This window comes from Pectinophora gossypiella, chromosome 13, assembly GCF_024362695.1.
Source record: "Pectinophora gossypiella chromosome 13, ilPecGoss1.1, whole genome shotgun sequence".
NCBI classification, from domain to species: Eukaryota; Metazoa; Arthropoda; class Insecta; order Lepidoptera; family Gelechiidae; genus Pectinophora; species Pectinophora gossypiella.
The window spans coordinates 15,112,599-15,140,516 of NC_065416.1; the positions used below are offsets into that span (position 1 = coordinate 15,112,599).

The 27,918-nt window shown below is 39.9% G+C and overlaps 2 protein-coding genes across 2 annotated transcripts in view; both read left to right on the forward strand.

Annotated features, from left to right (window-relative positions):
- LOC126372119 (ATP-dependent RNA helicase DDX42) overlaps nucleotides 1–27,918 on the forward strand; it is a 329,796-nt gene that overhangs the window by 123,741 nt on the left and 178,137 nt on the right. The gene's annotated exons all lie outside the window — the stretch shown is intronic.
- LOC126372131 (uncharacterized) overlaps nucleotides 1–27,918 on the forward strand; it is a 43,831-nt gene that overhangs the window by 5,533 nt on the left and 10,380 nt on the right. Inside the window, exons 3-4 of the mRNA XM_050017730.1 lie at nucleotides 619–724; nucleotides 5,223–5,319. Of these exons, the coding sequence (XP_049873687.1) occupies nucleotides 619–724; nucleotides 5,223–5,319 (203 nt within the window). The remainder of the gene's footprint in view (nucleotides 1–618; nucleotides 725–5,222; nucleotides 5,320–27,918) is intronic.

Genomic DNA, 27,918 nt, shown 5'->3' on the forward strand with positions numbered 1-27,918 from the left:
GTGCCTTCCGAAGCACGGTTTTCAATAACCATACACTACGTATAGTCTCGCTTCATTTATATTGTATTCTATACATTATGACAAAAGACGTTATGACAAATCTTCTTCTATCGTGTGGGTTGTGAAGTTAATTACCATCCTCATCAACCCTGGTGTCAGGGTTATTATTGACCCGCCAAAGGCCTTGACATGTCATGTAACAATTATTCACTTACAATATCAGTTAGTAGTTACCAAGATCAAAGGTTTGACCTTTGGCAGCACGAATCATCTTACTTTCGGACAATCAGGTGATCAGCCTGTATGTCCTAACCAAACAAGGGATCTTCTTCTATCGTGTGGATTGTGAGGTGAATTACCAACCCCATCAAACCTGGTGTCAGTGTTATTACTGAGTCGCCATAGGCCCCTGACATGACTCAAAAAGTGAACAAGGGATCAAAAAGTGATTTTATTGATATGTTCGGAAGTAAATGTAATTCCATAGTATCCTTACCCCGGCGGGAAGTAGGCGTCAGTAAATAAATCAAGCTGGAATCGATCAAGTTCGTATTTATTCCATGCCGTTGCGCCCGCGCCGGTAGCCTCAGTATAGCATGGACATGTGACCTCGCGCAGTCCTCTCTGTGTTCTCAGGGTTCACGGACATGCAGACTCTGTTCCTGGCCTGCTTCGGCACGCTGCTGCCGCTGCTGCTCGTGCTCTTCGCCACGCTGCTTATCAGGTAAGGAACATTTTCTCTCCCTCTTTATTTAAGAGCTGCGCTCTTGTCGGTGGAGTAATTGCCTCCATTTAAATTACTCCATAGATAGGGCGTGTAGAACGGTGGTTGCCCTAATCGCCTTCCGTTCCGCAGTACACCGACCAATTCCTCAATCGGTGATGTTCTAGCTAGAGCCCTACCAGAATCCATTTCCTCGGCCTCCAACCAGTACTGATACCGCTGCTGCCCGGCATCAGGGGTGCGCTTTCGAAGTAGCGGCGCCTAATCGCTACGTCACAAGATCGTCATAGAACCTAAGTAGCATTTTATAGGCTAGCCCGTCCCAGTGAGCTACCCGCTAAGAAACAACATAACATAAGGAACATTTTGATGATTTCAATTTTTTTATAAATTAAAAGATTTTTTTTATTGGCGTTTTATAGACAAGAATGGAGAGTGTTACACCGACAAGGATCCCACTCAGGGATGGTACTCAAAAGTATCGGCGTCCGTAGGACGTGATATACGATCCCGATGACCCGATTACTCTAGCCACAGAGGCGGACAATCAGCTCGCGACACCAAACACTTCAGAACCCCGATACCGACCCCGCCGGTGTGGACGAGGATTTCCCTCATTCAGCGCTTATCGCTATCGACCCACTAGAGTCGATTAATTCTTTCAAATACTTATTCTTCCTCTCAGACGACGCCCTGAGCCGAAGTTCGCGCCCAACTGGGCACCCTCAGGCCTGTTGGCTCCCTATTTGTCCGGCCAAGTAGTTAATGCCATCTGCGGCAAATCTACAATAAGTCACGTCAAAAAATAAATACACAGACAAGAGTGTACCTCTTAAATTAAAGATAATGATTTTTTTAGAGGTTTAGTAAGTAAGTGTAAATATTTTTTTGTTTTTTTATAGCACTTACCCAGTCCGTGCTTAGGGAAACTCATCATCATCATCATCATCATCATCATCATCAGCCCATTAACGTCCCCACTGCTGGGGCAAGGGCCTTCCCTATGGATGGATAGGGAGATTTTAATTTTGAGAGAAAATTTTAATCGTTTTTTTTATTACGGCGTCGGCTTAATGACGATACATAGATGGAAAGAATTTCGCATGGACAGGAGGAGCACCCAGTAGTGTAATGGTTAACAAGAGCAGTAGGTTCAAGTCCCGTACGAGTCAGAATTTGTTTTCGATTTAAATGTTAGCATAAAATAAATAAACACAGCTGGTGAGGAGTCTTCGAGGCACATGCGAAAAGCTAATAATCTATATAATTTTCGTTTTGTTAGTAAGTATTTTTTTAACACACACACACATAAACAGCCTGTATACGTCCTACTGCTGGGCACAGGCCTCTCCTCAATCAACCGGAGGGGGTATGGAGCATACTCCACCACGCTGCTCCACTGCGTCATTTTTTTAACACGCTAATCATCCCCCCAGCATTATCCCGTTTTCACAGGGTCCGCTTGCCTAACCTGAAGATTTGACAGGTCCGATTGTGAAGGGAAAACCAGCCCAATACAGGTTAGGTCACATACCTCCGAAAATGCATTTCTCGTGTCGTCTGGGTTTCCTCACGATGTATTCTTCAGCGCTGAGCAGATGATAATAAATTTATGATCCAAACATGAATTCGGAAACAAATTCGACAATCATTGGTTTAGGCCTGTGCTGGATTCGAATCTGCGACCTTAAAGTGAGAGGCAAGCGTTCTACCAACTGGGCTACCACGGCACCAATTCCAATCTTCTTCTTCTATCGTGTGGGTTGTGAGGTGAATTACCAACCTCATCAACCCTGGTGTCAGGATTACTATTAAGCCGCCAAAGGCCCCTGACACGACTCATATAACGACTACGTACTTACATCAGTAAGTAGTAACCGGGACCAACGGCTTAACGTGCCTTCCGGAGCACGGATCGTCTTACTTTCGGACAATCAGGTGATCAGCCTGTAACGTCCTAACCAAACTAGGGACCACAAAGTAATTTTTGTGATATGTCCCCATCGGGAATCGAACCCAGGACCTCCGGATCGTGAGCCCAACGCTCAACCGCTGGACCACGGAGGCCGTTACCAATTCCAATTCCAGTAATAATATGTTCAGAGAAATATAAGAATATGTACTTCATTAGTAGCAGATGTTCAATACACCTAGTTTTATTGGAAATGCTTTCAATTTGGCTTGCTTGCTTTTCAAAAGTAATATCAGTTTCGAGTGGCGTAGAGTTTAATATTATTACATGGTCTGTCGAGTATACGCCATGTATTGAAAATACGAGACGCTAGATTTATTAGGGTTGGTCTTTAACTGAATTTTTTGAGATGTTTATAAAAAAGTATAATACTTTTTTTTACTTTACATGTTCGACGGCACAAATTCGGACCTTATTCAGGATCCCTCGCGGAGGGTCCCTGGCTTTGACTCCAAGCGAAAAATCTGGACACGACTGAACCGGTGTAGGACCAACCATGGAAAGTCAAACTATCACCTATATAAATGGGGCTTAAAGAAGTCGCCACACTGTGAATATGGTCACCCGGATCAAACCATATCTCACATAGTGAACGAGTGCCCTCTGCACCAGTTCCCAGGTGGTATAGCCGAGCTGCATTGTGCGACGGATGCAGCAGAGACTTGGTTAAGGGAGCTTAAGCTGGATATTTGATCCACGCAGGATATTTTATTTTTGTCTGCCATACGCAATAATAATAATACTTTTTTTCATAAAAACATAATTTCATTTCATGTTTTTTTATAAGAGTTCCATCTCTACACTGTTATTACATCCGGCCAATGCCACTTGCGGCAAATCTACAATAAGTGACGTAAAAAACACATCTTTGAAGCTCCTAAACCGACCTCGCCGGCGTGTTCGACGTTTTCCCACTTTCAGCGTTTATTGCCACGATTCTCTCAAATCGTCGCTAATGTCGCGAACTGACGTATCTGCTTTTTGTTCCGAAACTGCACCTTTTGCAAATGTCAATAAGACACAAATCACTTTAGCAAAAAATTCCAGATACGTTAATTAGCAAAGTCATTCCCGAAATGTGATTCTCGTAGACTTCATTTTTGAGCCGAGGTTCGCTCCCACCTGGGTACCCTCCGGCCTGTTGTCTTAAATTTTGTACCAGGTGTGAGCCTTTTGACTTGTCACTGCTAAGGAGTGGAATTCTTTGCCGTCTTCTGTATTTCAAATGCATATAATCCGGGTGCTTTCAAGGCCAGAGTGAACAAGCACCTTCTGGGCGAACTCGCTCCATCTTAGGCCTCGTCAATGCCGTCAGGTAAGTCTGGGACCAAGAGCAAACTCATCAAAGGTAAACAAAAGTGGCATTAACTACTTGGCCGGACAAATGGGGAGCGCTAAGGGCTCTCACCCGGTACAAAATTTAAGACAACAGGCCTGAGGGTTTCCAGTCGGACGCAAACCTCGGCTGAGCCTCGCACAGTGTGAAAATGGTAAGTTGCCAACCCTACTTGAAGGACTATGTGTTAGTACAGTCATGAGCAATATCATGTACCTACTTTAGAACCCTGTCGCACTATCATATTTGACTTTTATTGAGACTTACGGTTTAATTTGTCAAAAAAGTTAATTTGACATGGTTTCAAAGTGTAAAAATATTAGTACTCGTGACCATATATTATATTATGAATGTGTATTTGTAGTCAGTTTGTGTTAGTATTTGCCCTAATAACCCTTCAGAAAATAATATTGTAATATCGATTGTTATATTAGTGGAAACTGGCCAGCCGACCTAGATCTGAATTATTCTATTTGTGACATAACTCGATCGAGGCGGCACAAACCGAATAGCTTGTTGCGGATAAAATGTGAATATTCTCGTCGTATCGTGTAGGTTGTGAGGTGGAATACCGACCTCGTCAACCCTGGTGTCTGGGTTATTATTGAGCCGCCAAAGGCCCCTGACATGACTCATGTAACGACTACATACTTTTTTTTATGTGTGTGGCGCCCTTTTATAATAAACTATTTCTATTATATTCTTTATATTCTAGTTAACCGTGGGGACGTGCCCTTTGTATCTATATTTCTCTCCCCACTTCCTAGTATTCTGTTTGTTCATTCTACACCGGAAGTGCGGCCTACGAGACACGTCCGGTCAACTAACTGGATTGTTGCCAACATATTCAATTCACAACTGTTATTAAAGCAAGATTTTACTCAGAAATAATAATATAATATCTCTCTTCCATTCCTTCTTTATTCTATTTACTTGTTTGTGGCTGCATCGTTCAGAAACGATGATTCTGCGTCAAGGTTCAAGAGAAAATACTTAACATTAAAATATAATTTTGATCGGTTAAATTAAAGTAATCGGTGGATAGTCCAATGCTTATCAAAGTATAAAGATATTTATTCTCCTCTTCTTTTCCAGTCGATGGCGGACTTGTAAAGTGCGCTCCCAGTATATACCTCTAGGTACGGAAATGGCGAACCGAAGATATTTATTTTGGGCACCATTGTTCCCAGGTGCATGTGCCGCCGCTGGTGCCCCGGCTGCTGCCGCAAGAAGAGTGACGAGTCCAACTCCGACAGCAGCGAGAAACAAGACAACCACCACTCGCAGGTCAGTTTTTTTGACGTGACTTATTGTAAATTTGCCGCAGATGGCATTAACTACTTGGCCGGACAAACGGGGGGCGCGGAAGGCTCTCATCCGGTACAACGCTTAAGACAGCAGGCCTGAGGGTGCTCAGTTGGGCGCGAACCTCGGCTCAGGGCGTCATCTGAGAGATTTTTTTTTTTAATTAATCGATCCTAGCGGGTCGACAGCGATAAGCGCTGATTGAGGGAAATCGTCGACCACGCCGGCGGGTCGGTATCAGGGCCCTGAAGTGTTTGGTGTCGCGAGCTGATTAGCTGCCTCTATGGCTAGAGTAATCGGGTCGTCGGGATCGTATACGTCCTTCGGACACCGATACTTTTCAGTACCGTCCCTAAGCGGGATAGTACCGTCCCTAAGCGGGATGCAGGTCAGAAGGACATCATAAGTAACCTATTTGTAAGTTTCTAGCTTCTATGCTGCACTAGTAGATTGGTGTAAGCTCCATAGCCATTGCGGTTGATTGAGGGGACGCCTGTACCTAGTAAGAGGACAATACTAACGGAGATGATTCACACCATGATTCTGAGTTGATATCAACTGGAAATTCCTGTCGGAAAATTCTTGAAAATTTTTCGTGTTTTTTTGAATTCTTTTCAGATCCATACTTTTGCGATGGGAAAATTGTACTTGATATCGATTCAGAATAATGAGAGGTATCGTCTCTCTCAGTATTCGTTACGATGCCACTTACACCCGTACAAGTACGTACAGGTAGCCGTACTGGTACGTATGGGTGTTAGTGACACCGTAACGAATACTGAGAGGGATGATTCAGACCATGATTCTTGATGATTCAGCAGAGCATACTCCACCACGCTGCTCCACTGCGGGTTGGTGGAGGTATTTTTACGGCTAATAGCCGGGACCAATGGCTTAACGTGCCCTCCGAAGCACGGGACATGCAGGCGCGTCAAAAGCACTTTTCGCTCAATGCGTCACAATTACATAAATGAAGTGTACACCCCCTGTCAGTTACAGGCTATCAATTCTAAACAGCCACTTAATTCTAAAGAGACAACATTGCTTCTTCACTGAAAGCTTCAAGTTGTTATTCTTAACAAATAAATCCACTATTTTCCATTCACGAGCTCTCAAATTAACAATGGTTAGATTTACAAAAGGTTTGGCTTGTTTCCAGACTGTACGAAGATCTGTCGAGACGTCAACTCAATCTGGTTTGAACGCCGACAAGGATCCGCTGTATTGCCTTTTGAAAACCCGTCTTGCGTTTTCTTCAAAGGTTTTTGATAGGAGTCCTTTCATGAATGCCTGGGAATAAAATGCGAGCAAAGGCGGAACTGGCATTGCTCTGATTATTATTGCAGGCGCTTTGTATTGAGTACCTACTTTACTGGGTACTTATTTATTCAGAGATATTAATAATTTCTCCTTTGATATAATTATAAAATTAACGGTTTTTAGTAATTTACTTTCTTAGTAAATAAAGGTAGATACTCAAAGTTACTTAATTTAATACTAGCACACATAATTCTACATTTTAAGGATATACTGTGCTAATTCCTGAAACACTATCTAATTTTATTTTAAGTTATATCTGTCATTTTCTTATCCGCCGAAAAGGAAAGGGACGGGTAATCGACAAGCATAAAATTTATGGAACACACGTCAATTTTAAGCACAAATCTAAAACAACCGTCTAAAATTTTTACATTGGCTAATAACCCGCCAGAATTATGTTGACAGCACACGTTAAACGGTTTGCATACCAGCGAGATACCTTTTTGATTCGTCCGGGTTATTCATTCATTTACTCATTCTTCCTAAAATTAAGAGCTATCAATCATCCGTCCCTTTCCTTTTCGGCGGATAAGAAAATGACGGGTGTAACTTAATGTAAAACTAGGAGGTGTCTGCAGGAATCGAGGCCACTTACTGAAGAACTAACAGATAGTTACTTTACTAAAATTATACCAGAACTTGCAGATTGAATAGGTACTTTTTATCCCCTTAGAGCCCGATTTGCTAAAAAAAAAACACTTTTTAAAGTTTGCATATCACACAATAGGAAGTTTTGTCTCAACTACTTAGTCCCAGAGACCCCAGAGGTTTGGACTGTGCGCTGTAGTCATACCAGTCAGCAGTTAGTCTGCTTTTGTAGCTCTGCCGACCCCATTAGGGATTACGGGCGTGAGTTTATTAAAAGTAAAAACAATAAATGGTTGTGTTTTGCACTAATAATGTCACTACAGTTGCCATATGGTGCATGTTTGTTTAAAATTTAACACTCGCTGAAATCACTGCCCTCTACGCGCGTGATGCTGAATAATTGATAGGTGGAACATACGAGCAGGGATTGCGTGCGGGCCCGCGGTAAGGACAGGTTTTCAGTTTATTTGTTTTGGTTTTTAAAATGTCTAATTTTTTGCGCCGTCTCCGGTGGGACGGGGAAGGGATGACGGGGACACTAACATGGAGTAAGATATACAAACCTAACGAGTCTTGTTACTTGAATAAATAAATAAATTCAATTTTAATGGTGCTGATTCCAATACACACCATCTAGTTTTATTTTAAGTTATACCTGTCATTTCCATATGTGCTGAAAAGGAAAAAAGAAAAGAAGAATCAATCAGAAATCAGAATCATTTATTCAACGTAATTATCATGGATAAACTTGTTGAAGGTCAATGTAACATTTTTGAATTTACGTCATTTCGCAAGGTATTATGGCTGAGGAGAAGAAATGACAAGAAACTGCAACAGCAACACTCATCTTTTAAAAACCAATGAGGGTATACATTACAAGTTATTTAATAACTAGAGGAACACATTCAATACCAGACATTTTGATCATTTAGGTAGTCATTAATCTTATAATAAGCTTTTTTACATAAAATAAGCTTCACATGAGCTTTAAATTTATTTTCTGACAAATTTAAAATATTATCTGGTATTTTATTGTAAAAACGTATACATAACCGCAAAAAAGATGAATTTAATTTACTTAATCTAGAATTTTGAATAGCAATTTTATTTTTATTTCTTGTATTGTAGTATGCCTTTCACAGTTTCTCGGAAGGAGAGATACATTTTTACGTATATATATACATAATTTTTTCATAAATATATTGACTTGCGACCGTCAGTATATTAATTTCTTTAAGCAGCTCCCTCAAAGAGTCCCGACGACGCAGATTATAAATAGCGCGAAGTGAATCTATCATATGATCATCTAAAATATAACATAATAACACGCCTGTATTCCGAAAGGGGTAGAGAGAAATATACAGTAATACACCTCGTCAGTTATGTTTTAAGTACAATGACTACATAAGAGGTAAAAAAGTAAGAGACACCGAGCCTATTGCTATTAACCGGGCACGAATCTTGGCAAGCACGTGAACGGTATCTATAATTCAATCAATAATTCATACTCATAAAGTCAAGTTCAGTGGTTTAGAGCAGGCTGATCTCCTGATTGTCCGAAAGTAAGATGATCCGTGCTTCGGAAGGCACGTTAAGCTGTTGGTCACGGTTAATACTTAATGATGTATGTAGTCGTTACGTGAGCCATATCAGGGGCCTTTGACGGCTCTATAATAACCCTGACACGCCAGGGTTGATCAGGCTGATATTTCACCTCACAACCCACACGATAAGAAAAAGATAGGTTAGGTAATAGTCACTAAGTGCAATATGCACTACACACATACATACTCAAGCCTATTATCCACCTGGGTAAGCATAGACTAGGTATATACACTAGATTTTAAATAAAAGAAACATTCGGAAGTCGGGTCGCACCTTTCCCTCAAAAATGTGCGAAGGGAGCGATGGCTGGCTTTCGCGTCAACTCGTGATCGGGTGCTGCGTATGTGGACAGGCCTGATCTGTCAGGGAGCTCATAAAACACTGCTTCTGTGATAATGTGAGACGTAATTTGTAACTATAACTGCAACTATTATTTATAACTGTACCTAAATTTATACAAAATAAAATCTTTATCTTTATGTTTATCTAAAAATACACACTTTTTCACGTCATCTTACATAAGAATAATTCCTTATAATGAGATACCAGAAGATGTACTAGGCCTTCCGGGAAACATGTTTAAGAATGTTATAAAAACTACTTCTGTCAGGGAGCTCATAAAACACTGTTTCTGTCATAAAGTCACATAAACTCTTTATTTTTCACTTTCCTTCCACCGACTGTAATTGGAATACCATTGTATTTAAGTCTATAAATTATGTAATACAAACTGGATTTAAAAAAAAAGAAAAAAAGGAAAACATGAAACAGTAGGACTAGGGCCCTGTGCTGGGAGGTTTTCTGGCCACGTCTTTCCCTCAGCGTTACAGATTCCGATGTGGTAGTACGTAGTTTTACAGCTAGTTACATAATATGTAATTTAATTTTTGACGTTCAAAAAGCGCTAACTTTGTAAGCCAATTTTGAAAAACAAATATTTTTCAATTTATAAAACGCGGCGGTCTATTGAGTAATTACTCTCCCTGTGTCACAAACCGCGCTCGGCCGCCACAGAATAGAGGTTTATTTATTCAGACGTGACACATGAAAGTTACGAGGCTCAGGGGGATGCTTCTGGGCACCAGTTGACATGATTTAGGGTCACCAACTGACAACCTTAACACTTAGAGTATGTATGAAAATGATATAGTGTTTTCTTACGCTTAGAAAACGTGAAATATCGCTTGAGGAAGATTCTTTGTTATCTAAGCGCAAAAAAGTTTACTATTTGGACACAGTGCTTTTATGTAGCTAATGGTCGCCAATGTAAATTTTTAGAGGTTTTTTTATATTGGTGCCTAAAATTGACGTGTGTTGTATATATTTTATGCTATTGATTACCCGTCCCTTTCCTTTTCGGCGGATAAGAAAATGACAGGTAAAACAAAAAATAAAAATAGATGGTGTTTACTGGAATCAGCACCGATAAATATTATACATACATACATAAACTCACGCCTATTTCCCACCGGGGTAAGCAGAGACTATAGAACCACTGCCACCACCACCAAACTAATAATAACTTCCTTCGTTTTGAAGTCAGTTAAAAGTGAATATATCACACAGTAAGCGATATCTACCATCAGTACGAGCACATACAATTAAATTTTCCCCAAAAAGAATCAATAATGTATCCTTTCTCTCACGACGTTGGGTCATAAATCGTGGGTGTCATAAAATTTCACGATAATCGCTGTACTGTGGGCAACTGGGCCCGCGGCTAATGAAGTGAAATTTATAGTCCTACTTCTACTCTTTAACCCTTTCACGGACAGAGACCATGGGTCATTGATGGTTCATAATAGGTAGTATGATGACACCTTGGACTCGGAACGTCCGTAGACGTTCTGTCCTTGAAAGTGTTAACACGTTGACAGTCGAAATAGCTCCATACGTCTGTGACCCATACATGGGTCACTAAGAAACAACCAGGTACGCATTAAGGGTGGGTGCTCCACTTGACTCCGGGTAACTTAGCAAAGGTTAAAAGGTCCATATACGGGTTATGACGGACTAGCTCCATACGTCCGTGACCCATACATGGGTCACTAATAAACGACCAGGTACGCACTAAGGGCGGGTGTTCCACTTGGATCCCGGGTAACTTAGCAAAGGTTGAAGTAATATGCGGCACTTACAAGGAAGTCAAAACATTTTGTATGGGGACTGTCAACGTGTTAAACAGCCTCCATGGTCCAGTGGCTGAGCATCGGGCTCACGATTCCGAGATCCCAAGTTCGAATTCCGGTGGGCACATACCACAAAAGTCACTTTATGAGCCAAAATATCACAAAAGCACTGTGTATGTGTGGTCGTGCTTCGGTAGGCATATGAAACCGTTTGCTACTTACCGGGGGGGTTAAAATGGGCACATCGAAACAATTCATCTAAGAAAGCAATTTTGCTATTTGACATTTGATTGTTTATTAAGTGTCCAATCATTTTGCCTCTTCTGTCCTCAATAACTCTCAATATTTGCCTCTTTTACCTTACTCTTACTAGCACTTCTTTATTAGTAACCCTTTCGGTACAATTACTGTTCTATTTTATTCTTATTCTTTTCATTATTCATTCGATCTTTTGTATGTACAGTCATGAGTAATATCATGTACCTACTTTAGAACCCTGTCGCATTATCATATTTGACATTTAATGAGACTTACGGTTTAATTTGTCAAAAAAGTTGATGTGACGCGGTATCAAAGTGTGTACATAGTGTGTGTGTGTACCTATTCTACCTCATCATCAACAGCCTATATACGTCCCACTGCTGGGCACAGGCCTCCCCTCAATCAACCGGAGGGGGTATGGAGCATACTCCACCACGCTGCTCCAATGCGGATTGGTGGAGCCTATTCTACCTATTCTATTCTTTTTTACATATTAGTACTCGTTACCGTATCTAGTTTATGGAAAACCTGCTACATCAACAACATAACGAACGAACCAACAATTAATTTCAAAACTTGTACAAATCATTCTAACGCAACATCCATGTAACATTTTAACATGTCCGAAATTGTAATTTTTTTATTTTGTTTTCATGTGACTTATTGTAGATTTACCGCATAACTACTTGGCCGGACAAATGGGGAGCGCTGAAGGCTCTCCGAAATTGTAACAACTACCCGAGCTTGCTAATAAAACCGGGGTAAATGGACCGGTGATTGGCATAGCCAGTTGGTACATTAGCCGGGTCTACAGCTGGCCCAACTGCATTTTTGGCTGCGGGTTATAGAGAGCTGTCTTCCGTCTCTCCCACACGCGTGAGTTAGAGAAGGACGGAAGAGTGCGCTTGACCTATGCGCCGGCGCAGAGCGACGACCGATTTTGGCGATTCGTTGTACTTACGTACCTATGTTAGTGTGTTTCAATCCTTTGTACAGGAAGAATGATTATTTGTGTTCTTTTGGTATTTTTTTCATGAAGAAAGTGACTTTTTATGTACACATTCACACGTAAACTCACGCCCGTAATTCTTAATAGGGTGGGCAGAGCCACAAGTAACCAAAGACAACTTGCAACCACTGTTGATACAAAGTCAAGGTGGGCTGTCGGATTTTACGACATGCCCGGAAAGAGATGAAACTGAAGGTGTTCTATTTTTGATTCGCTTCCAGTTCAGCATAGAAGCTTGCACTTATGTACAATGAAAATGTGTTTTTTTTATGTAATACCTATAGTACAAAAAAGCAGAATTTTATGGTACATAACGAATGACTGAATACCATAATCTAACTTACTACATAAACTGCCTATATACGTCCCACTGCTGGGCACAGGCCTCCCCTCAATCAACCGGAGGGGGTATGGAGCATACTCCACCACGCTGCTCCAATGCGGGTTGGTGGAGGTGTTTTTACGGCTAATGGCCGGGACCAACGGCTTAACGTGCCCTCCGAAGCACGGAATCATCTTACTTTTTCGGACAATCAGGTGATTCAAGCCTGAAAAGTCCTCACCAAACAAAGGACAGTCTCACAAAGTGATTTCGACAATGTCCCCATCTCTCCGTGTCATCTAACTTACTACCTTTCTTTTTTTATTATAATATAGGCACGCGTCACCATAATTTCACCTGATGGTAAATGATGATGGTGTAGGGTGGATCACGCTCACCTAGCAAATGCCTATTCACTCTATCCTTGAAGACTCCTAGGTTATAACGAGTTGGAAAAACAGACGACGGCAGACAGTTCCAATCCTTCGCTGTTCGCATCAAAATGGACACTATTTTCTTATCATCACTTTTTATAACATCTGAAGAAAAAGTAGTAGTAAATACTTAATTAATTTATTCTGGCCAGCAAAGGCCCAATTAGCGAATGAAAGCAAACCTAGCACTATCTTCTAATTATACTAATTGGAAGACTCAGTAGACTGAAGGACTCGCGAACTGGTTTTATATTTAATTGTAGATACTTGTAACTTCTCTTTCCAATAAAAGAAAAATAAATACTGGGTCCACCTAGTTTTGGTGTTTGATACCCGTGTACTAAACTCTTCACTCGACTCTTCCTCTGTTCGACTCGTCCTCAGCTGAGCATTTTGATACTTGATATTGTCATTTACATCCTCTACTTGAGGACTTTACTCACTGGAGTCGAGCATATCGTACTGCCAACATGATATTCGCTCCTTGTTCGAGACGGTTTACAGTGTAGTCTACGTCTTATGCTCTAGAATCGTTTCGAACAAGGAGCTTCGTATAATTGAGATAGAACTTCACTTATTTATTCACAAGTACGTTCGTTTAAGCTCTTAATTATAATTTCAAAGACTTTAAATTATGAGATTAAACGAACTTACCTGTAAGTGAAGTTCTATCTCAATTATACGAAGCTCCTTGTTCGACTATGCTGGAGCATAAGACGTAGACTACACTGTTTAACACCTCTCGAACAAGGAGCGAGAATAATACGAAAAAAAAAGGTCATGCCATAATAGAGGTAGAGTAACCCGTCTAAGAATACCGATTTTGAGGTGAGTTTGAAGAAGACCTTGAGCTCGCCTGAATAAAGGACTTTCTAGGCTACGTTCGCAAATAATAATAATAAATAAATAAATAATATAGATGGCGCTGTACATATTTTTCTCCGTTTAACCTTCTAATTTCATAGATAACAGGGATCCAAATATCAAGCAACGATTTTATATTTGCTTCTGCCATCACATTGTATTTTGGATTATGTACCCGAGTAATGAGAAAATAGGTATTTATCACATTAAATCTGTAGAACGCTATTTATATTGTTATTGGTGAACGTGGAAAATTCCTCATTAAGAATGGAGACGAGAAAGGTTGGAGTTCATCTTATTCATCATCTTAAAATACGGATGTTAGATGAATTGCTTCAATTTAGCCTTTTTAAGCCCTCAGATTACGATTGCGATCTCCTCCGTGGTCCAGTGGTTGAGCGTTGGGCTCACGATCCGGAGGTCCCGGGTTCGAATCCCGGTGGGGACATATCACAAAAATCACTTTGTGATCCCTAGTTTGGTTAGGAAACAGCTGATCGTCTGATTGTCCAAAAAGTAAGATTATCCGTGATTCGGAAGGCACGTTAAGCCGTTGGTCCCGGTTAAAACTTACTGATGTAAGTAAGTAGTCGTTACATGAGCCATGTCAGGGGCCTTTAACGGCTCAATAATAACCTTGACACCAGGGTTGATGAGGTTGGTATTTCACCTTACAACCCATACGGTAGAAGATCCGAAATTGCTTACGGATGATAAGCATGTATTTTTTTAACTAAACTTCACAAAGTGATTTTTGTGATATTTTGGCTCATAAAGTGACTTTTGTGGTTGAAGAAGACGAGTCTATCTATGTAAATAATAGTATCGAATCTCGTTAACAGGATCTTTGAGTGAGTGAATTCCGTAGCTTAAAATATACATCGCCCAAAACGACTCTGGATGGCCGACTGTACCCAAATTCGTACGCCCTTCCTCTAGTACTTACGAATAATGATTGCCTTCAACCAGACACACACACACACACACACACACACACACACACACACACACACACACACACACACATAAACGACCACTCACACATATTTATGTACTAAATCACACATAAACAATTTACCAATACATTGACTTCTTACATTGATGCAGTAGGTAAAATCGCTCCGCTGAAAACATGTGCACGCTTTTGGTGCTTGAAAAAGTAAGCAAAAAAAAAAACAATTCACGCTTGTGATACTATCGGAGTGGACAGTAGGTAACTTGCCTAGACACTAGGACAGTAGGACAAGAGCGTGGCTCTTAAATTAGTGATGATGATGTGGGTCCTAGACGTTAAAAAATGTGCAATATGGGGTAATAGGTAAGACAATTCTAAATTGTTAGTAGTTGTAAATAGTGAATTAGACTTTGCCTTGCTCTATCAGGAGTACGGAGCATATAGTCCATCACACTGCTCCATTCGGGTTGGTGGCATCTGCAACCGTAGTGACCGCAAGTGACGATCCACCAATAGAAAAAAAATACAAATCAATTTACAAAACCAAAAAAATATAGACAAGCGATGTTTATTAAAACACATAATACCTGATTAAAGCACATTACAATGGGGATATCCCCATTTAAACGCGGTAAGAACCCGTTATTATGTGCTTTAATTATGATAATAACCGCGTAAACTTAAAACAATGTACATAATACCTGGTTCTTACCGCGTTAAAATCAGGGATATGAACCTCCCGATATTCCAACTCTGTTGCAAGTGCCATGATCACGGGATGACCGGTTGGGAGTCTCATACGCCTGATAATAACGCGGTAAGAACCCGGTATTATGTGTTTTATATGATAATAACCACTTAAATCTCAAACAATGTATAAACGATGTTTATCTACATAGATAAATATGTGTCTACGTAGGTAGGAAGCCCGTGGTATTTGATGCAATGCGCTTAATTCACCTGTAGTTTTACAACTGTGGCTATTTTTTTTTTAATTGACTTATTGTAGATTTACCGCAGATGGCATTAACTACTTGGCCGGACAAATGGGGAGCGCTGAAGGCTCTCACCCAGTACAACGTTTAAGACAACAGGCCTGAGGGTGCCCAGTTGGGTGTGAACCTCGGCTCAATAAAAGTTTTATGTTAAAAGTTGCACTGTGTTCAAGCGTATCGTGAACACACACAAATTATTGCCAAAATTTCCCTTTGCCCTTCCCACGCCGGTGTGAGTGCATCGATGCGCCGGAGTTGCCACACATGCATTATTTATGTGTGCGTAATCCGGTTTACTGCAGTACATTTTAGGGTTCCTATAGTATTATGAATAGGTCTGTGTGTAGGCAGTTTGAGAAATTTCGGGGGTCTTTTGCGGTTGTCGAAAAAAGTAGAGTTTTTGTCGTTGAGGGCTTTGAAATTGGCTATTATTAGTTGTTAGTTGGAGTGGAAATGTTATAAGAAAGAAAGAAAGGTTTTGGATGTATTTTATTAAGGAACAACGAGATTTTCATCGTTGGCTCGGCCATTATAGACGGCGATCCGGCTCACCACCTTCCACGTTGGTCTCACAGAAAGCTTGGCGAGTTGTGGGTATTAAGTTCTTCATTTTACGATGGATACCTCTGCCTTTCCCAATTGGGATATACCGTGAGCTTATGTTATGTTTACAACGTGTTTTTAGACAAAAGACCGATGAATACTCTTTATTGCGGTTGTTTTTCTTATGGTACCTAAGTAAGTACTTGTCGAAAGTTTTTGTTTAGGTTTTTTTTCGTGGGACAGGCAAACATTAACCACAATCTCCCCTGATGGTAAGTGACAATGTGGTGAGGATGGTACATGCTTATTAAGCAATGTGCCTATTCACTTACCTTGAAGATGCCCAGTTGTTACCTACAAAAAGCGTAAAAAAGTCTTAGGTTGAACGAAACATAAAAACAAAACGCTTTAACTAAGTATGTATCTTTTCTCGATAGAGAACACATACATAACATACATACATAAACTCACGCCTATTTCTCACCGGGGTAAGCAGAGACTATGGAATTCATTTGCTTCGATCCAGACACACTTCTCTTGCTTCCTCCACATTCATCAATAGTTTTATAGGCTCTCCGGTTCAGAGTAGATCGATAGAGAAAAAGCGGAAAATTACGGAAAATGAAAATACTTATGCGATATATTTTTTTAAAAAGGTAGAGATATATATTAGACATCAAAATAGTTATTTCATAGACCTACTTTTCTATTCTATATATTTTGTTTTTTTTTTATTGTTTTCTCTCTCTTATGTAATTTCATTGCCTGTGTGAAGTGTGTTGCCTGCAAAGGCAAAATTTAATGAGACGTAATTTGTAACTATAACTGCAACTATTATTTATAACTATACCTAAATTTATACACAATAAAATCTTTATCTTTATGTTTATCTAAAAATCCACACTTTTCACGTCATCTTATATAAGAATAATTCCTTATAATGAGATACCAGAAGATGTACTAGGCCTTTCGGGAAACATGTTTAAGAATGTTATAAAAACTACTTCTGTCAGGGAGCTCATAAAACACTGTTTCTGTCATAAAGTCACATAAACTCTTTATTTTTCACTTTCCTTCCACCGACTGTAATTGGAATACCATTGTATTTAAGTGTATAAATTATGTAATACAAACTGGATTAAAAAAAAAGAAAAGAAAGGAAAACATGAAACAGTAGGACTAGGGCCCTGTGCTGGGAGGTTTTCTGGCCACGTCTTTCCCTCAGCGTTACAGATTCCGATGTGGTAGTAGTTTTACAGCTAGTTACATAATATGTAATTTAATTTTTTTGACGTTCAAAAAGCGCTAACATTGTAAGCCAATTTTGAAAAATAAATATTTTTAAATTTTAAATTACCTAAACCTCGTAAGGCCTAGGTCTCCAGACACAGTTGTTAAACAATGGAGTTTCGATTATAAAAGGAAATTCGGTCTTACGACTACAAGATTAGGTTTGATTTGGCCTATTTGGATTACGCAAGAAGCAATATACCTTCAGATACAGCCTAAACTAAGCCACATCTTGAATCTTCGCTAAAAGTTGGTTACCACAAAACTTTGTACCATTTCAACTATTTGCTGATTTCCAGTCGCTGAATGTACACAAACTTGTTAAATTGAAAACATTTTGGTTATTAGTTTCTTAAGTGCCGTTTTCACTAACACATTCTAACTGCCTCCGTGGTCCAGTGGTTGAGTTAGGCTCACGATCCGGAGGTCCCGGGTTCGAATCCCGGTGGGGAAATATCAGAAAAATTACTTTGTGATCCCTAGTTTGATTAGGACATTAAAGGCTGATAACCTGATTGTCTGAAAGTAAGATGATCCGTGCTTCGGAAGACACGTTAAGCCGTTGGTCCCGGTTACTACTTACTTGATGTACGTAAGTAAGTAGTCGTTACATGAGTCATGTCAGGGGCCTTTGGCGGCTCAATAGTAACCCTGACACCAGGGCCGATGATGTAGATAATCCATCTCTCAACCATCACGAGAGAAGACTAACAGAGTTACTACTACCTGTTTGGCCTTCCAACCCGCGAGGAAAAAAAAACAGCCCAATACAGGTTAGGTTACATCCGAAAAGTCATTTCTCCATAATGTGGGTTTCCTCATGATATTTTTCGTCACCGCTGAGCACGTGGTAATCATTTATGATCCAAACATGAATTCCAAAACAAATTCGACAATCATCGGTTTAGGCTGTGTTGGATTCGAACCTGCGACCTCAAAGTGAGAGGCAAGCGTTTTACCAACTGGGCTACCACGGCTTCTTAAATAATCAAATAATTAAAATATCTAATACATACATAACATACATAAATAGCCTATATATCCCACTATATACGGTACAAGCCTCCCCTAAATCAACCGGAGGGGGTATGAGGCATACTCAAAAAATAATACTTTAATGCAAGCGAATTACCTACTTTACTAGTTTTCATTTTAAATACATTTATTCAACATAATTATCAAATCAAATAATTTAAAAATAACAATAATAACAATACAAGCTTATTATAAATAGAAAACCTCCTCCAGCGCGCCACAAAAATAATACTTACTCAAAAATATCTCATACAATTTTTGTAATTTGGCTGCCTAATTTTGGTTTTCAGTTTGTGTATTATTAAATAAAAAAAAAAAACAAATCTGAACCATACAACACGGTCTTGAAAAATACTTTTTCTTACAACGAATGCATTATCTTATACGTGTTACGAGATATTTATCAATCGTAAAATTCACATCAACACGTTTTACAAATTAAATGTTATGTCAGATTTCTGGGACCCATTAAAGGGTTGTTTGAATTATAGTTATAGCTTTTAAAACATACCTACTTGTTCTGCTCAAACCGCCTGTAATGGCTAATGGGGTAGACAGAGCTAAATATAAATTAATTGTTCCCCGATATATACTTAAAATTTGGGGATTTTGAAGGCAAGAGTCTTCTTCTTCTATCGTGTGGATTGTAAGGTGGATTACAACCCCATCAACCCTGGTATCAGGGTTATTATTGAGCTGCCATAGACCCCTGACATGACTCATATAGCAACTACGTACTTACATAAGTGAGTAATAACCGCGACCAACTGCTTAACGTGCCTTCTGAAGGACGGATCATCTTATTTGTGGACAATCAGGCGATCAGCCTGTAATATCCTAAACAAACTAGGGATCATAAAGTGATTTTTGTGATTTGTCCCCACCGGGATTCGAACCCGGGACCTCCGGATCGTGAGCACTACGCTCAACCACTGGACCACGGTTTTTTTGACGTGATATATTGTAGATTTGCCGCAGATGGCATTAACTACTTGGCCGGACAAATGGGGACCGCTGAAGGCTCTCACCCGGTACAACGTTTAAGACAACAGGCCTGTGGGTGCCCAGTTGGGCGCGAACCTCGGCTCAGGGCGTCGTCTGAGAGGAAAAATATTTAAAAGAATTAATCCACCCTAATGGGTCGATAGAGATAAGCGCTGATTGAGGGAAATCGTCGACCACGCCGGCGGGGTCGGTATCGGGGTCCTGAAGTGTTTGCTGATTGGCTGCCTCTATGACTAGAGTAATCGGGTCGTCGGGGTCGTATATTACGTCCATCGGACGCCGATATTTTTCAGTACCGTCCCTAATCGGAATCCTGGACCACGGAGGCCGTTGCCGAAGGCAAGAGTGAATAAGTACTATTTGAGTTTGTATTTTCTACCTTCGCTGCTTTAGACCAGGTTGGAATGTGGTAAAAACGCATTCAAATCTTTTAATAAAAAAAGCTATAAAGATTATAATTTTATTTTTTTGCTTTTATGACCCATTCGTATGTGGAGTAATATTTTTTAAGCAGACAGTTTCATGGTCAAACATATTTGTGACAGCTGGTTTTTGCTGTCTAATATTATACGTAACTACAAACATTTTTTTATTTACCATAAATTCACACACGCAAATAAAAGCAATGTCATGTCGTTAAAACAGACAGAGCCATAACCCGGACACTTCACAACACCTCGTTTTACACAGACACTACACATTAACGTTATCGTACACACGCTGTGTGTGTGACGTCTGACGCCCTTAAGATTGAAGACTAAAGTAGACTTTCTTTTTTTGATGCGACTTATTGTAGATTTTCCGGAGATGGCATTAACTACTTTATATTGGAACAGCATTTTGTGCTTATGAGCAAAAATACATATTCTAAAATACACAAACAACAATTTAACAACATTAACAACTTAATTAAACAACATCGAAGCGACTCATCTAAAAAAGCTATATTGCAATTTGACATTAGCGTATATAAAAGTAAGTGCGCAACGCAAACAAATGTCAAATAGCAATATTGCTTTCTTAGATGAATTGTTTCGATGTGGCCATTTTAACCCCCCTGTAGGAATGTACATAAATATGTAAAAAACAACAATATAAGTACTTAAACACAGTTTTTTCTCCTTTTATGACTCATTTATGAAGTGTTAAGATAAGTAAATTGGTATGAAACGATTGTTTGCTTGTAAGGTACTTACAAAATACCTTTTACACTGAGCATTTCGTTACTTAAACGTAAACTTTAGTTCTTAATTAAATGGCAAAAAATGTTTTGTAATCTTTAAGTACATCGTTTTTTAGTTTTTTTTTGTAACATCTGTAACAAGTTTCAAAGTTCAGGGAGAAATAAAAAAAAAATCATCATCATCAGCCCATTAACGTCCCCACTTTGGCACGGGCCTTCCCTATGGATGGATAGGGAAATCGCGCCTTAAACCATCACGCAGGCCCAGTGCGGAGTGATGGTTATTGACTGCTAATGCAGCCGGGACCAACGGCTTAACGTGCCTTCCGAAGCACGGAGGAGCTCAAGATGAAAAAAAAGTATGTTTAATACTATACTTAAACAATCTACATGCTCACACGTGGCAAAGGTCGGTGTAAACTCATCCCAATCCGTAAAAACGAGCAAGAAAAAAAATCTCTTATATCTACTTCTTCTCTCGTGTGGGTTGTGAGGTGGATTACCAACCTCATCACAACTACTATACTTACTATTGAACCGCTAAAGGCCCCTGACATGACTCACATCCGCATATCACACACACACATACACACACACACCTATTCACATCTATATAATATCTACTGACATCGACTTTTATGAGATTAAATTCATACAATACAGTACAATACAAACACACTTTATTGCACCAAAATAAAAAGAAATAAAATAAATAAAAAAATAAAATAAAAATTGTTTATTACAAATCCATAGATTGTTAGTAAAAAAAAATGCTTAAGAATCCTATGTTAGTATTAAATAATTACGAAAAGACTCTTAACTAAGCATTCATGTGTGTGTGTGTGTGTGTGTGTGTGTGTTTTTTTTTCATGTTTGGATCATAGAAACAAATGGAATTCCATAGTCTCTGCTTACCCCGGTGGGAAATAGGCGTGAGTTTATGTATGTATGTGTGTTGGATCATAAATAGTTAATTGATATCACGTGGTTTAGAGCATTTGTGTCCGATTATTGTAAAAGGCTCGTCCCTTATTACATGAGACTTAAACATACCCCCTCTTGATTGAGGGGAGGCCTGTGCCCAGCAGTGGGACGTATATAGGCTGTTTATGTAAACATAGCCGTCAAGGAGTAGATACAGGGTGTTAGTGACTCCGTACCGAATACTGAAAGGTATGATTCGGCTCATGAATCTGAGTTCATTTCTTGTCTCATTTATGAAACTGAAAATTCATAAAAAAATACACTTATATTTTCATGGAAAATTCCACTTTTTTCCTCTCTGCCTATCCCTTTAGGGATACAGGCGTGATGCTATGTTGTTGTTGTTTATCTAAATCAGTAAGAATCGAAAAAAGGAAACAAATTGTTTTTCCTTTTGCGAGTCAGACAGATCGAATGCGACTCGTTATCATGAGATCGGTAAAACACAGCCTCTGGGCCATAAATCGTGGTCAAACATCGAGATCCTATACGCTCTCACATAGTACTTTCCAAACCTGAATTACCGTTAGGGGCCAAACCACCAGTAACAAATATTCTGTAGGGCTGTCAAGTGAGTGAGTCGGTGAGCGGATTAGATCAGTTTTGTGAGTAATATCGCTGTCACAGTACATAAATTGCCTATATACGTCCCATTGCTGGGCACAGGCCTCCCCTCAATCAACCGGAGCGGGTATGGAGCATACTCCACCACGCTGCTGCACTGCGGGTTGGTGGAGGTGTTTTTACGGCTAATAGCCAGGACCAACGGCTTAACGTGCCCTCCGAAGCACGGAATCATCTTACTTTTTCGGACAATGTGATGATTCAAGCCTGAAAAGTCCTTACCAAACCAAAGACAGTCTCACAAAGTGATTTCGACAATGTCCCCATCGGGAATCGAACCCGGACCTCCAGATCGTGAGCCTAACGCTCTAACCACTAGACCACGGAGGCTGTCACAGTATCTGAACAAAAAACGGCCAACTACCATCATGTATCTCCTTCATTCTTTATCGGGGCGGCATTGCTGACACCTGGGAAGTCAAAAAGGCCACATCGAAGCAATTCGATTAAAAAAGAAATATTGCAATTTGACATTTTTGCATATAAAAGTAAGTGTGTGTGGCCTTTTTAACCAAACTTGCAACTTCTAACGAGTTTAGTAATATAATTTGTGGAACTACCAGCCCCTAAACTTACTTAGTCCATCCGTGGCCTCACGACCCCAAGGTGCCTTTTAATTTTTACATATTTCCTGGCTTTAAGCGATAAGGCCGTCATTTGCCATGTACTTAGTTAAGAGTCTTTTGTAAATATTTCCTTTTATTTTGGTGTATTTGTATTTGTGCTGGATTCAAAATAATCACTTCGTGAAACTGTCCGTAATTTGGTCAGGACATTGCAAGCTGAAATTCCTTGATTGATACCAAGTCGAAGAATCAACTTGATTCCGTCTTTCGGAGGGCACGCTAAGCACCTGGACAGCTGGTTAACCGTCTACTATTTACTTACATGACCCATGTTAAGGACCTTTGATGGCTTAATAATAGCCTGATACCAGGGTTGATGAGGTTGGTCGGTTTGTTTATGAGGGAACCCACACGAGAGAAGAAGATTCTTGACTACAGACCTGAACTATGTATTTTCAACAATTTAGTATAAAGGAGGAGGAGGAACTCGGTGACGCAGCGGTAAACGCGCTCGGTCTGCGATTGTTGAAGTAAAGCAACTTTCGCAAAGGCCGGTCATAGGATGGGTGACTACAAAAAAAAAGTTTTCATCTCGAGCTCCTCCGTGCTTCGGAAGGCACGTTAAGCCGTTGGTCCCGGCTGCATTAGCAGTCGTTAATAACCATCAATCCGTACTGGGCCCGCGTGATGGTTTAAGGCCCGATCTCCCTATCCATCCATAAGGAAGGCCCGTGCCCCAGCAGTGGGGACGTTAATGGGCTGATGATGATGAGTATAAAATGAACCAGTTTGCAATAAAAAGTGAGTTGATTCACTTTTCCCATCCCTAGTCTGCGGTTTTCACGCACCCATCGCTAGGTCACTCAAAAAGGCCCCTAGGTCTTATAACTCAGACCTTAGGGTCCAAGTTGAATTGAGTCTTTTTTACGAGTGACTTAAATAATGTGGGTAGGGTTCAATTCGGGTTGGCAGAGTATTGTTGGAAGACAATAGCGTGAAGTGCTTTGTTATATAGTGTTCTCTCTCACGTTTTATAAATGTTAAGGGTAAAATTTTCACCAGATATGGGATGGGAGTAACATTATTTTCGGCTTATTATTATTTTTTGTGTGCTTCGGAGGGCACGTTAAGCCGTTGGTCCCGGCTATTAGCCGTAAAAACACCTCCACCAACCCGCATTGGAGCAGCGTGGTGGAGTATGCTCCGTACCCCCTCCGGTTGATTGAGCGGAGGCCTGTGCCCAGCAGTGGGACGTATATAGGCCGTTTATGTTATGTTAAGTAATAAATACTACATCATAATGTCATTGCCAATTTTAAAGGTCTAAGATCTTATTCAGAAGGCGCGATTTACTCGCGTTTTCATACCACAGAGTAATTTGATTACTTTATAGATTCCTGCATGCTTGAAGATGTGCGTCTGTATCTGTACGATGTTAAGTACTCTATGGTATGACAACGCGCGTAAAATGCCTCATCTGGACAGGCTCTTATGTGTCGTCCTCACCAAATTTCTTTTTTGACAGGATCGACTAGTATTTTGCTCCTAAAACATTCAGTACAAACTCTTATGTACGTAAATATCAATTATCTTTTAATTTTGTTTTAACACAGGCATACAAAAAATTTCAAGCGGAAGTTTTTTTTTAATTTCTATAAAATTGACCCGATTGCACATAATAGATTTTAAATATGCCAACGACCATATACAGGGTGTTAGGGACATCGTAACGAATACTGATGGGGATGATTCAGACCATGGTTCTGAGTTAATATTAAATGAAATTTTCCGTCGAATTTATGATTAATTTATTATGTATTTTGAATTTGAATTTTTATACATTGAATCACTAATATAATAGCACTTTTTTATGCAAAAATATTAAAGATAAGAAAACCCGTTTCAGAAACTAAAGTTGTTGCGTGGTTTACTGCACAGTCGTAAAACCATCCAACTTAACCGACCCCAGTTAAGTTTAACTCTAACATAACCGCTTCTCGGTAGCGCTTTCACTCGCCGGGAATCGAACCGAGACCTCTAACCAAAATTTACGCGATAGCCAAATGGTATTTATTGAGTAAAAGTTCTGTGAGGGAATGTTAAAAATATTTGAAAGTGTAAGATAGTGGGAATGAACGGTATGTGAATGGATTTCTCAATATGTTTATATCTGGGGCCTTAGCCAAGTCCCGGCCAAGTAGTTAATGCCATCTGCGGCAAATCTACAATAAGTCACGTCAAAAAAAAAAAAACTTAGCCATGTTGCAAACGATTATGACATTCGACAGTTTATTTTATACCTGACCTATTGTAGATTTGTCGCAAATGGCATTAACTATTTGGCCGGACAAATGGGGAGCGCTCTCACCCGGTACAAAATTGAAGCCGGGCGCGAACTTCAGCGCTCAGGGCGTCGTCAGAACAATGACAGTGACAGTGATAAATATATGAGGACCGAGCGCTTAACGTGCCTTCCGAAGCACGGATCATCTTACTGTTGGGCAATCAGGTGATCAGCCCGTAATGCCGTAACCAAACTGGGGAGTACAAAGTTATTTTTTGAGTGTCCCCATCGGGTTATCGGGTATCAGCCGTGGGACCTCCGGACCTCCGGACCTCGGAAGCACTGGACCACGGAAGCCGTTACCTAAACTGAAAGGTCTAAACTTTAGATAACTGATTGCTAATTCAGTTTCCAGAGGAACTAGGCAAATTCCGATCGCTTTAAGGGCTTTATTACACTAGGAAGCCGTGGTTTACCAGCCTTGGTTGTACCAGCCCAATCCCGAATAAATTCCAACTTCGGGAACTTTCCCGGCAGTAAAAAACGCGCAAAACTTATATATGGGTGAATCTCAAAATGTGTCAAGTTTGGTGGCGACTGTCATATAATTTTTTCGTGAAAAATTGGAGAAATTGGGAATTGAAAAATTCCTTTTTCATGTCGGAACCGAGGATCCTTTTGGATCTTTTTCATGTCGGAACCCAATTTTTCACGAAAAAATAATATGAAATTTCGCCACCAAACTTGAAATTTTGAGATTCACCCTAAAAAGAGCTTTATTACCTAACCATTATATAGATAAGACCAGAGTAAAAGAAAGAAAAATTTGAAAAAAAAAAAAAAAACCAGCCAGTGTCCTTAATATTGAAGAGTTTTTACAACGGGAACATTTCCACTTTGGGAACGTTCTGGAAATGGAGGTCGTACGACCGTGACATTATGCAAATGTATGTGCTATGTGTGTTAGTGTGAGTATGCAATTCGCTAAGGACAGCGTAAACAAAGCAGCCTTTTGGGCCTCTTCTCAGGGCATTGATTTGTCCACTTTCAGAGCACTGACCTTACCTTTTTTTGACGTGACTTATTGTACATTTGCCGCAGATGGCATTAACTAGTTGGCCGGACAAATGGGGAGTACTGAGGGCTCTCACCCAGTACAAAATTTAAGACAAAGTTGAGGTGACCCGTCACGTTATGGTTGTACCAATTGTCGATAAAAGGACTATCGATAAATTCGAAAATTTCTTTTAGGGAAATAAGATTAAATATGTCAAAAAAAAGGTGTTTAATAAAAGCAATATCAGATTAATTATTATTTTAATAATTATAATTTTATATTGGTGCTAATTCCTGTAAATACCATCTAATTTTATTTTAAGTTATATCTGTCATTTTCTTATCCGCCGAAAAGGAAAGGGACGGGTAATTGACAAGCATAAAATTTATGGAACACACGTCAATTTTAAGCACAAATCTAAACCAACCGTCTAAAAATTTTACATCAGTCAATAACCCGACACATTCATTTACTCATTCTTCCTAAAATTAAGAGCTGTGAATCATCCGTCCCTTTCCTTTTCGACGGATATGAAAATGACGGATATAACTTAAAAGAAAATTAGGCGGTGTTTGCAGGAATCGGGGCCATTATACTTATAACTAAATATTTACATTAATTTTAAAAGTAGGTAAAGTTTTAGTAAATCATTTAGACGGAAGTAGGTAAACCATCTGCCGTAGTGAGTTAAGAGAAATGAAAATAAAAATTAAAAAGAAAAAAACACTTAGTTCATCTTGCGATGGTGTACTTCATTTGACTGGGTTGTCAAGTAGCAATTTATATCTTATTCTTTTTCTATCGTGTGGGTTGTAAGGTGGATTACCAACCTCATCAACCCTGGTGTCAGGGTTTTTAGCCGCCAAAGGCCCCTGACATGGCTCATGTAACGACTACATACTTACATCAGTAAGTAGTAGTAGTGTGGTCATCGTCAGCTGTACGACGCCCACTGCTGGGCATAGGCCTCCCCCAAGTAGTGTGGTAATGTGGTAATTTATATCAACTGTTCTCTTTTTGTTGCTATATGTTGTTGGTGCAGTGAGATATGGCCATTAAAAACAATATTATCTCAATCTCTTTTATCCGGGTTATCTGTACTAAATGCCCGGAGCGGTCCGGACGCCATAATTTACCGTTTTCGCCAATTCCAATCGGAATCCAAGCTTTAACCCTTCAAGCTTGGCTTAACCACAAAACCTATCGAAACTTTCATCAGGTCAGATGAAGATATTGGAAAGTCATTCGGAATAATAAGGGAAGTGATCGATTTTATACATTGGTAGAACGCTTGCCTCTCACTTTTAGGTCGCAGGTTCGAATCCAGCACAGGACTAAACCAATGATTGTCGAATTTGTTTTCGAATTCATGCTTGGATCATAAATGATTATCACGTGCTCAGCGGTGAAGGAAAACATCGTGAGGAAACCCACATCCCCGAGAAATGCATTTTCGGAAGTATGTGACCTAACCTGTATTGGGCTGGTTTTCCCTTCGCGGGTTGAAAGGTCAGACCGGCAGTCGCTT